The sequence below is a fragment of the Vanessa cardui genome, chromosome 12 (assembly GCF_905220365.1).
Source record: "Vanessa cardui chromosome 12, ilVanCard2.1, whole genome shotgun sequence".
Taxonomy (NCBI): Eukaryota; Metazoa; Arthropoda; class Insecta; order Lepidoptera; family Nymphalidae; genus Vanessa; species Vanessa cardui.
Genome location: NC_061134.1, coordinates 1,999,401 through 2,012,567, shown reverse-complemented (window position 1 = coordinate 2,012,567; position 13,167 = coordinate 1,999,401). Strand labels below are relative to the sequence as shown.

Sequence of the window (13,167 nt, the reverse complement as noted above, 5' to 3'; positions counted from 1 at the left end):
TAAATTAAGTTTCCTAATTTACTTTAATTTATTAGATGTATAAAATTAAATATAAAACGAATTAGCCTTGTAAGTAAATTTTAGGGGTCTTTATTATAGCTATCATAAAAAGAACAAGGATTATAATTCATAAATTGGCTGCACTGCACGGATCTATCAGCGTTAAGATTACAATTAAATTCAGTGGGTTATTTGTATTAATTTTGTATTGATGATTAATTCACATTTGCACAAAACATTACATCTTATTTGTCTCATAACTGGCTTAACTTAACATATTGCAGATCTTGAAGTCCTTAGTTCAAATCTTGGGCCAGGCAAATTTATTGTTTTTTATATGAATTTCTTAGAACGAGCTCAAAATTTAACCGATACTACTTAAAATTTTGTACATCGGATACCACATATTAGAAATGGCCCCGCACTTAAGATATCTTTATTGTATAAATAACTGCAAGTGTGGACCACACATTTGAGTACTATAATCCATCGAATGGATAATAGATAACTTAGTTATTATCAGCTGTAGGATAATCTAATGGAGAAGTAAATCATTACTAAAAGTCTCAATGGTACACTTTAGATATTATTTTAATTATGAATATTTCAATCATATCTGTAGAACTTTAAGCCTGCTGACAAATTATATTTGGTCTTAATTTGATGAATGTAAAGTAAAACTATAGAATGATTCAATAAAATTTAAATTATTTCATATTTTTTTCAATAACTTAATATTTCGCGTTTCCACGCGAGCCTATTGAAAAACAAATAAATAAAAATGTACATATTATGTAGTCTACAATTTTTCTTCTGTATCAATAGTCCAGCAAATTTTCTCTATTGGCTTGAACATAGCAAAAATAATTTTATTTCATAAAATTGAGTATTCTTAAATACCATTGGTTAAAATAATCAGCTGTCATATTTCATACATTAACATTGGTTAAACATTTTTTTTTAGTCTCGCGGATAAAAATGGCCGCAGTGTTGATTTCATGCTTAAAGAGTGTGTGAGGTTTTAAATTTATAAAACTTTCGTTAAAATTCTAACGTTTTTGTTAATTTCGTAATTAAGATTCGGTATAGATTATTGCGTTATTATTAAATACGATGTCTGAAAGTACTAGCCCTAGTGTGTTAAGTTATCTAAGACAGTATCGGTTTCAAAGGAAACCTACCCCTGGATCCAGCGGAACCTTGACAGTAACATCAGCCCCATCGAGCAATCGTGAGTATAAATTAATAAATACTTAACCGCAGTGGTGTTAGGACACGTGTGTTTGACAAGCTGTAACGAACAGTTGCGACCACGTTTATGAAAGCCTGCCTGGTCACGTTTCGAGGGTCAGGTTTTTTGCCCTGCCGGTTTTAATGGTAATTTCCTTAACCATGGTTCGAAAAATATTTTATACATTCTTAAATATTTTATCTACATACTTAGACCTATTATATATTGAATTAAGTATAAGAACAAAAACATATAACGTTTGTATTCGTACCACCACACTTTTGCAATTCATAACTAGAATTAAAATGTTGTAATAACTTGGTTTTTACTTTTATTTAAAAATGTAAACGAAGTTATGATTCTGCAATTGCATAATACATTAGTAACCAAAGCTCATATGACAGAAAAATACAATAACAAAAAAATTACCTTGTACCATGTTGAAGAAAAAAAAAAAATATATAAATATGAAAAAATAAAAAATATACTTATATTGGAACTTGTTACTTGTTCATTAATTTTTGCACTCATTTTTGTTAGTTAGAAATTGTAATCAGTTATTTTTAATTTAAATTATTTCTAAAAATAAATTCTCAGTCAAATCCTTTGCCTAGAGCAATTTTATTTTAGTACACAAAATTAAAGCTTTTTATATTTATATTCCTTACCATTTTATATATTAAGAATTATGTGTTTTTATGTGACCGTTTTTAAAACGTTTTTGTTCTTATCAGAAGTAAAAGTTATGTATTTACACAATAAAAATATTGTGTAAATCATTATTTTTAATCTTTGCTGAAAGATAATAGATTATTCATCATCAAACATTTATCAATACAGAACAGTAATAATACACTATCAATCAATGAATTGTACTCTAAATGCTACCAAAATAAAAATCTTACAAGTATGAAACTTTATAAGTAATTTAAACTGTGGAATAAACCTTGCAAGTTACATAATATTTCCTAGACATAAAAATCAAGAGCAAGGATGATAAAGCATATAATTGTAACCTCTTACAAGTTGTAGTCAGTGAAGCATGGTTTCCCTGATATGGTTATTATTAATTAAAAAAAAAAAAAACTATTAGCTATAAAGTTTGTTATGGAAAATAGGCAAGTTATTATTATTTTGTATTTAGAACAACAAATAAGGATGCCTGCACCAAACACAGCAATCAGAAATGGACCAATAGTATACAAACGGATCAGAATACAGGACTCGGACTCTGATGATTCTGCTTCTCCAGCTAAGAAACCAATTGTTGAATTGACCACAGCGGTTAAGGAGAGAAGGTTCAGGAACATGCTGGAAATGTTCCCTGATATATCGCCCTTGGTGAGTTACTGAGTTATGGTAGAACTACAATGTTAATCATAAGACACAAATAAAATTATTTTCTGGCTTATAAGTTCTGTTTAATAATATATATTTTTTAACTAGTAGTATCAATTGAGCATGTAATGGTAAGTGGTCACCATTGCCCATAGAAATTGGTGCCATTTACCATTGCCAATTTTATTCATTCCTTACATCTTCAATGTACCATTAAACTTTGGGACTAAATCACAGTTACTATGTCCTTTGTGCTTGAAATTACACTGATTCTTCTTACTTGTCCTTTAAACTGGAACACAATTACATGGATGTATGGATGGATGGCATATTGCTCCTTGAGAGTAGACTATATACATACTGGGCGATGCCAGACTAGATGGTCTTGCACTAGGTGATAGGGACCAAGTGTAATCATTATCATTAACAATTTATTATTATTCATTTATCATTACATTGTATAAAATAAATTCGCTTACCTTTGTCTGTCCCCATTTATGCTTAGACCTTGAAATTACGCAACGGATTTTAATGCGGTTTTTTTAAATAAATAGAGTGATTCGAGAGGAAGGTTTTCGTATACAATACATGGACAATAAAGTAGGGAAACACTGATAATTTCAGAAGTAACTATTGTAGTGTAAATAGATAAAGTCTGTAGTATGTTTAGTACCAGCATGCACTCATGCGTAGCCGGGGCGGATCGCTAGGTCTACATAACTTGTAATTTCTTAAAATGTTTCAGTTCGTCAAAAACACTCTGGTCAAACATGGTTGGAACGAAGAGAGATCGCGTGATGAGCTTCTGAAACATGACCCTGAAAGTGATGACAAGGCCTCACCGTCAACATTCTTCGCATCTCGTCCAGGGTTCTCAGGGCAAATGCCTAAATCCAATGGAATGGGTGTAGTCAGAGTTACGAGTGGACCTAGCGTGGTTGTCAGGAAGTCCTTGGCCGGTAAAGGTGGAAGGGCACGAAGAGGCAGCAGTGGCAGTGAAGACGACGATTATGGAGTCAGAAAAGGAAAGGACGAAAGAGTCTACGATAGGTATAATTACATCTACACATATAATAAAAATTATAGTGTCTGTTTGTAATGGTAAAATAGCCCTTTCTTACTCAATGTATGTATGTATACACAGTACAATACCAAAATAACATTTTTTAGAATTTTTGTCTGTCTGTCTGTTTGTTCCGGCTAGTCTCTGAAACGGCTGGACCGATTTTGATGGGACTTCCACTGGCAGATAACTGTATAATAAGGAGTAACTTAGGTTACAATAAAAACAATTTTTGTGAAATTCAAACGCGTACAAGGTCGCGGGCACAGCTTGTATTTCATAAAGTTCATTATCTTATTAAAATTTAGGAAAAATCCCAGAATTACTTTAATTTTTATTATTTTCATTACAATACTATGCCATCAAATTTTAAAACCACGATAAAGCCGCAAACCTTGGAATCTAGTTAACGACATATTGATAAATTATAGGTTTTACGTGAAAATTGAATCGACGACGCAGAATATTGCGTGGGATGAAGATAACTGAAAATGAATTTAATTGATAATAAATGGAAATGGATTTCCATTTCAGAATTTTGAGTTTGAACTCTGTTTGGGTCTTTCATAGAACCTATTGAATTTTTCGATGGGATTGCAGTTCTTAACTCAGACAGCTTAAATATCTGCATATGTTGTACAATGTTATAATGCTAATTTTTTTTGCATAAAATATGACAACCAACATCCTAAAAGGCGGGCGACCACTAGTTACCTAGAAAAACGGCTAAAAAATCATGTATGGTAGCCTCCTTTATTATTTATGTTATTATTTTTTTTTTGGAATAGCAGCAATAGAAAAACATCTTTAAAAAATTCATCTGTCTAACAATAACGGTTCATGAGATACTGGTTACAGACATAAATCAGAATCTTATCTATAAATTTTGTCCCGTTTTACCTTATGGGTATGGAGTCCTATAAAAACCACATTTTCTATTCCAGTGACGATTCTGACAACGAAATCACTGACGATCTCGTGGGCGACAAGAGGAAAGTATTCGAATTCCTAAACACGAGCAACATGAATGAGCTCTCGTTGCTCAGTGGCTGCTCGCAGAAGAAAGCGGAGGCAATCATAGCACAGAGACCATTCAAAGGATGGCTTGATATGGTAACACTTTATTAATACAATATACTTGGATGAGTTAGTTTTGATACTTGATAATATTTTAAAGCTACAAATTTGTGATTATTTAACCTCTGCGGTCGAGTGCTGTGTACACCGGTTTTCATGGGTACGCCACTCAGAGGTACTGGGTTCGATTCCCGGCCGAGTCAATGTAGAAGCTTTATTAGTTTTCTATGTCGTCTTGGGTCTGGGTATTTGTGGTACAGTCGTTACTTCTGATTTTCCATCATTAATTTTCCAACACAAGTGCTTTAGCTACTTACATTGGGATCAGAGTAATTTATGTGACGTTGTCCAATATTTATATAATTTATTATTTATATTTATCCAGGTAGAGAAGTTTAATAATAACAAGATGCTGAGTACGGATTTATTGAATTCAACTCAAGAGCTCCTTTGTACGAGAAACAATATACAGAGATTGATGAAGAAGTGCGTCGGTCTCGCTCAGCAGTTGGAGTCCGCAGTGGCTGCGGGGGCGGGCCGGTTGAAACAGCCGACCACATTAGATTCCAGGTAAGTTTATTAATAAAACGTGACTTTCTTTTAAATTATTTACATTGATGTCAGTAATAAATTAAATTTCATCCAGAAATTCAATTAAATTCTTTTTTTTATTGCTATATTCTGGTGCAACTTTGTGTGGATCAGTTGCTTCAATCTTTTTTTTGGTATCACGGTCATCTTGCAATCACTTTTCTCCCAAACGATCTGTGTTAGAGTCTGGAGGTCTGGTTGTTATGCGAAATTGAGCGCTTTTGTTTTAATTTTTTAATACTGATCTTCTCGATGCTCTTCTCGTTTGATGTACCTAAAATGCGAGGGCGAACATACAGGTGACCCTATAGACCAATTCATTATTTGATAATTATACATGTTGATAAACGCTATGCGTTTGACTTGAATTAAAAATAATGTTAAAGGCGCCGTCAGATCCTTATATTGAACGCGTCCATTACCTTTTATTCTAGACTATGTTTCGTTCGAGTGAGCTATGAGTTTTAGACTTATCTGTACACATAGCTCTAGACTTATATTTTGATCCTAGACATGTATTCTTCTCCACATTGTCTATGAAAGTCATTTGCCTACTTCGCTTATATTATGAACTTTCCATTTACTGGTAAACTTCATTAACTTTCGTATGTATTTATACTTCCCTCGATGTGATTGTGCATCACTTGCATTGAAACGAGATGCATCTGCATTCGTAGACATTTACCATTTATTTTCATAAAATAAAAAAAAATGTTTTAATTTCAGTTTAAAATTAGCACCATACCAACTAGTAGGTCTCAACTGGCTGGCTGTACTCCACAAGCAGGGCGTGTCCGGTATCCTTGCTGATGAAATGGGCTTAGGGAAAACCGTCCAGGTGATTGCCTTCCTCGCACACTTGAAAGAGACAGGGCAAGCCCGGGGGACGCATTTGGTCGTTGTACCGGCCTCCACGTTAGGTGAGTCAATTTGATTTTTTATTTAATAGCTGGTGTAGTGCTACACAACTTAGATGTAGCATCGGCAAATTCAATAAAACTGATTACAGCCGATTTATACAACCAATGGAAATAGCTCTCTTTCGCGCCATGCGATGCTATTCGTCGCTATAGATTCTCTCGTCAGAGAAAGCAAGTGCATGTTAATCGACTTGTCAAATTGACGAATATATTAGGTCATATTACAAGTTATTACCTTTCTGTAAAGATCACATTCATTTAAGAAATAAATATTGATAATTTGGTATAGCGTACTTAATTCAGATGTGATCGGTTTTACGAATTTTGCCGATGCTACATCTAAGCTGTGGCGTGCTATACACTGTTACCAACATCCATCGATTCACGTAAGAAGTAAATGTTGATAATTTGGGATAGCGTCTTTTATTCGGATGTTATCGGTTTTACGAATTTTGCCTATGATACGATACATCTAAGTTGTAGGGTACTATACATTGTTATCAACGTTTATCGATTCTATAAGAAGTATTAAATACTCCTTACACTATTTGCAAAGTGTGATAATCATGGCCTTTCAATTAATTTATAAAAATCACTGCTGTTATAGATAATTGGAGTAGCGAGTTGGCCCGCTGGTGTCCGTCACTACGTGTTAGCAAGTACTACGGTAACCCAGAGGAGAGGCGACTACTTCGCATTGAGTACTCGCGAGGATTAGATCAAATTGACATCGTCCTTACCACGTAAGAGATAAAAACATTCAGAATATTTTTTTTAACTATTTAAAATTGTTATATCAAAAAAAGTTAAATTAAATCACATAATCATAAAAAATATTTACTAATTCTGATCTCATAAAAATCTAGATCATACAGGTTTTCATTTTTGTGTAACTGTCTCATTATATATGTATTTCTAGTATTGACTCATAAAAGTTTTGGTAAATGATAAATTACAGCTACACAATGGTGAGCAGCTGTCCCGAAGAACGCAAGATGTTCCGTATCACACCGATGCACTATGTTATATATGACGAGGCTCATATGCTCAAAAATATGTCCACTCAAAGATATGACAATTTACTAAAAATAAAGGTAACTCTCAACTTAACATACAAGCTTATAATATATAGTTTGCTGCTCATAATATACCCTATATATAATAATAGCTATATATGACAATATATCAAGGTTTATAATTTAAAAAAAACTTTCAATTTCAGTCTAAACATCGACTGCTACTAACGGGGACACCTTTACAAAACAACTTGGTCGAGTTGATGTCACTTCTATGCTTTGTGATGCCTCACATGTTCTCCGGCAAAACTGATGACTTGAAGAGCTTGTTCCAAAAGAATGCGGTAAGTTCGTTTATAACATTATATATAGGAAATGTAGTCTTTCTATTAAATTTGGAGCTGTCAATATAACCATAATATTTTTTAAAATTCAATTTCAGAAAGCAAAAACGACAAAGAAAACAAATGGTACCAAAGAGGATGACGTTCCAGCCTTCGAACAGAGTCAGATAACACAGGCCAAGCGTATTATGAAGCCTTTCGTACTACGGAGGCTGAAGCGCGACGTACTACAGGACTTGCCTAAGAAAACGAACCACACAGAACTGTGCCCCATGTCCGAGAAACAGCAGAGACAGTATAAGGATCTCATTGCCGGATTCTCTGCGAAGGATGGCACGGTTTGTAATTACATGTTATATTGGTAAAAATTTGGTTTCACACATACAAATAGTTTTTTCTTTAGGTCGCATATAATGTTTCAAATGGGACTAGGAGGGGAATGAAAAGGTCCTGCAGCTTTTAAAGCGCTAGGCCGTCGGTAAACCATTGCGCTACTGACGCTTCATATTTGTCGAATTAAATATCGTCGTCATAAAGTATAAACAGTCCAATGAATATATATGTATGTCAAGTTTGCCTTTCAACAACAACAGCCTGTAAATTCCCACTGCTGGGCTAAAGGCCTCCTCTCCCTTTAAGGAGAAGGTTTGGAACATATTCCACCACGCTGTTCCAATGCGGGTTGGTGGAATGCACATGTGGCAGAATTTCGATGAAATTTGTCACATGCAGGTTTCCTCACGATGTTTTCCTTCACCGCTGAGCACGAGATGAATTGTAAAGACAAATTAAGCACATGAAACAGCGGTGCTTGCCTGGGTTTGAACCCGCAATCATCGGGTAAGATGCAGGCGTTCCAACCACTGGGCCATCTCGACTCAGTTTGCCTTTAAAATATATCAAATGTATACAGGCAATAGATTATCAGCAAAGAGCAAAGTTTTCTGCCTATCACATTCAATTAATGCAAATGTGTCCTCGTGTCACCATCAGATCCACGCGACTACGGAGCAGAGCGGCATATCGATGATGATGGACATGCGCAAGCTGGCCAACCACCCGCTGCTGCTGCGCTACCACTACGACGCGACCGTCACGCGCAAGATGGCGGCGCGCCTGGCCCGCGACCCCGCGCACAAGGAGAAGAACGAGCAATACGTGTTCGAAGACCTCATGTGCATGTCAGACTTCCAGATGCACCAACTCACCCAGCAGTATTCGGTTAGCTCGATCTATTCAAATACCTTCACAAAATTATATATAAGTAAGACACAAATTAGATGTAGCATCGGAAAATGCAATGGAATGAAAATAAAACCGATTACTGCCGATTAACACAACCAATAGATATAGCTCCCTATCGCGCCATTCGACGCTATTCGACGCTATAGATTCACGCGTCAGAGAAAGCAATTGCATGTTAATCGACGCGTCAAATTGACGAATTTATTAGGTCATATGATATTACAAGTTATTACGTTTGTGCAAAGATCATATTCGCGTGAGAAATAAATATTGATAATTTGGGATAGCGTACTCAATTCGGATGTGATCGGTTTTACGAATTTTGCCGATGCGACATCTAAGTTGTGTCGTACTATACGTATAACGTATTTCGTCATCTTAGTGGTTTGCCAAGAGCTCATACGACTCATATATTTATTGTATGTCTTTTAGTATTAATTATTTTGCCCAACTCATTTGGGTATTTCTGATAAGAAATTCACAGTCCGAAGTAAGAAAATACTCTTACTCGCCTTCAATTTCCATTTAATTTATCCTCATATGTGTTTTTTTTGAAAAAAATCTTAATTGTGATTTTTTTATAACAATTTCAGTGTATTAGATCATTCTCGGTGCCAGACCATTTGATAGAAGATTCTGGTAAATTCCTTAAATTGGATGAGATGTTGCCCAAGTTGAAAGAGGAAGGGCACAGAGTCCTAATCTTCAGCCAGTTTACGATGATGCTGGACATCCTCGAACCTTACCTCCGATTACGTAACTATCGCTACCTAAGGCTTGACGGCAGTACTGCTGTTAATGAGAGGTGAGTGAAATCTTAGTAGATAAGCAACATTATATAAATTAATCCTAATTTATTCACATTTTATTTTATATTTTGAACCAATATCTTTGACAACAATGGCTTAGAAATGAGCTATGCTCTCCATCAAATAGTTTAATACACCGTGTTTTATAAATAATTACATATTATAAATATATATTCTGCTAATTGTTATGTGTATAATTAAATATGAGAGCTTAAATTATATTATTATTCATAATGTTGCAATAATATGTAAAAAAAAAATAAAAAAAATAATATTACCCACAAACTGTTGAGAGAATTTCCTTCACAGCTATGTAAATAATGATTGAATTAATTTACTCCATTGCAGACAAGATCTAATAGATCGGTACAACGCTGAGGACATATTCGTGTTCCTGTTGTCTACAAAGGCAGGAGGTCTCGGAATAAATCTAACGGCTGCAGATACTGTCATCATTCATGACATTGATTTCAACCCATACAATGACAAACAGGCTGAGGACAGGTAAATATTTTAACCTTTTTTTTAGTTATTAATATAGAGTTACAGGTATATCCAGCTGAGTAGTTACTGCTACTTAAACTTAGCTTAGTAAGAAATATTAACCATTCCTGACATCGCCAACAGTAACAGTAACACTGTTTCACTCACTCTTCACACGGGAACATCATTATTTTTATTTCATTGAAAAGGTATAAATGTCAAAAATTTTCATACACCAGTGATAATTAATTTTTCAACCAACTTCAAAAAGGAGGATCAATTCGTCTGTATTTTTTTTGTGCTAAGATTTCGGAGTCGCTCTCGCTATTATTTTTCGAAAAATAACACTTGGAGGTTTATACAGGTTTCGACTTTAGAGAATTTATTTCTGTGATCAATTAATCATAGGTTTATATTTTATGTTATTGACAACCTTAACAAGCTAGTGAGAAAAGCTTTTCAAAAACCTTGGCTTGATTGATGTCTAGATCTTACTGCTAATTAAAACAAATATTTATATATTTTTTTATTAATATGTTTACTATGTATCTGTTCCAGATGCCACAGAATGGGTCAAACTCGTCCCGTAGAGATATACCGGTTGTTAAGTGCGGGTACAATCGAGGAGGGCATATACCAAGTGGCACAAGAGAAGCTTAACCTTGAAAAACATGTAACGGGTGCCGACGGTACGTAATATTTATGTCTACTTTTGTTACAAAACATTAATTTTTTAACTTTGAAAAATATAAAAATAACTTAGAAGATATAGCTTATAATAAATTTCAAAGTTCCTTTCCGCAAATCGATCCAAATGTGTTGATTTTAGGACTAATAATCACTATTATTCATGATATGAATATCTTTATATTTTTTTTCTTTACAGAAAATGAGGGCACTGAGCAGAAGAATGTAGTGCGTCTACTGTCAGCAGCCCTGGGATTGACTTCGCCAAACAAATGATTGTTAGCCAGTGATGTCATTGTCATAGACTAGTGAAATGACACTGAATGTCGTCTGAAAGTGGCTTAATTATAGTGCTATGGAACTGAAGTAATAGTGCATCGTAATATATTGTATAGAACAAAACAAATACCTAAGTGATTGTGTACAAAGTGAAGAGTTAAGTCATTCCCGTTTGTAAACTTATTTATTCTTTATATATTGTCATTAAGAGACATAAAAAGAATTTAGTACAAAAAAATTTTTTGTTACATTTTATCCGAACAACGACAAGTTTAGTTATTTTTTATCACACTCATGGAAATATATGGAATGATTTTGTAAGTTAATTCGTGCAAAATAAACGTAATTTATAAATCTATCGTTAAATTAATATTTAATTAGTAACTAATAAATTAATTTACTGCAACTATGAACTTTGTCTTTGAAGAATGCACAAAATATTGAAATGTGATTCTATGCTTTTCTATGACACGGGTTTTTGTCTGGTTGTAGTGTAATGAAAAAACTGGATATAATATTTCCATAATTGCGATGTTTATTGGCATATAATATTGACATATTGGATTGAGGAATGTTCTCCAAGAGAGGGAGGTCTTAATCCTAGAGGGACATTTACATGCTGACCACTTTACTCTTACTGATGAGTTTTGAGTAATAAAATGTGTGGGAGCAAGATTATTACGCATTATATTTTCTTATGCTTAAATTATTTATAATGTGGCTTAGTATATTAAACAGTTGTTATTTTGAATTAAAAAAAAAATTTAAAATTGTCTCGACTGTAAGTAAGAAAAGATCTTGTAAATCCCTTTGCATATTGCTTGTGAAGTGGCAATTGATTTTATAGTAGACTGTCCCTGACAAATAATTTGCTATCGATTCTAAATTTTTGCACTAAGTGTTGCCATAAATCTTTAATAAATACAGCCTGGAACTACGGTAGATCTAAATGCCACATCTAACTTCAATTCAACATAAAAACTTGCAATATTTTTGACTAGGTATATAATAATATTTACCCATGAACTACAAATAATAAGTAGGTTTTGAAAAGAAAAAATTTAAGACTGTTCTGGGTAGCAACACATAAGTTGTATCTTGTTTCATTCATCAAAAACTATGAAAAAGTGTCCTCCATTACTAAACAAATAATAGCAAGTTATTTCATTGTTATTAAATAAGTAACTCATGAAGTTAATATAACTATTGGGTGAACAATATACGAGTTGATTTTCTGTACAAATAAAATACCACTTTATACGAGTTTAAACTTAGCATAAAAATCTTATTAAAAAAGATTTGTATGGTTATCAATCTAATAATACTCTAATAAAAAGCTTTCAAACAAATCTATATAATAAATATTTTCTTATACGAATCTCTTGCTAATTCACAAGTAAACATGTTAAAATTATTTATAAAATAGTTAAAAACCAATGACGTTGGTCTGTAATTAATTGGATACTGTCTTTAGGTTAATTTAATTTCATCTAGAATAGAATAAAGGAGCTGTATAAATGTTACGAATGTTTACTTTCCAACCACACTGCCTTTTCAAAGTATACACTGAGACTGTCGTATGTAAACTATATTCTAAATATGTACATTAATAACAATAGATAGTGAAATAAAACAAATGAAAAATATGACTATGCATTATTTATAAGATAATAAACTAGTATTAATGTTAGACTAAATACCTGAGATTTTGATTTAAAACTCACTTTCACCGAAAATACTAACAGTATTGTTGGTAAGTTACTACTTCTTTAATTTACTACAAATATAATTATTATTTTAAATTATTTAAAATCCGTCTAAGAAATTTTGCAGATATGTTAAAAATAAATATATTTGTTTGCTATTTCCCAGTAGTGTTTATATCTTGAATACAATATATCATATATGGTAGCATATTGCTTGATTTATGCGTTCAATTGCGAGCGGCACGTTTAGACAAAATAGGTAATACAAATAGTTATATAAACTATTATAGAAAATTGCAGCTTTCCAAATCTATTACTTATATTTTGAATCTATGCTCGACTTTTTTTTTTAATATCGCGAGTCAACGGTATAACTCA

General features: G+C 33.2%; 1 protein-coding gene across 1 annotated transcript; it reads left to right on the top strand.

The window, feature by feature from the left end:
- The first annotated feature begins 939 nt into the window (after positions 1–939).
- On the top strand, positions 940–11,449 carry LOC124534122 (SWI/SNF-related matrix-associated actin-dependent regulator of chromatin subfamily A containing DEAD/H box 1 homolog). The gene is made up of 15 exons (XM_047109814.1): positions 940–1,231; positions 2,376–2,572; positions 3,315–3,619; positions 4,577–4,745; positions 5,095–5,279; positions 6,027–6,220; positions 6,828–6,963; positions 7,179–7,314; positions 7,443–7,580; positions 7,679–7,918; positions 8,574–8,801; positions 9,419–9,630; positions 9,983–10,138; positions 10,676–10,806; positions 11,004–11,449. The coding sequence occupies exons 1-15, from the start codon at positions 1,114–1,116 to the stop codon at positions 11,078–11,080; spliced, it is 2,622 nt and encodes an 873-aa protein (XP_046965770.1). The 5' UTR covers positions 940–1,113; the 3' UTR covers positions 11,081–11,449.
- The last annotated feature ends 1,718 nt before the right edge of the window (positions 11,450–13,167 follow it).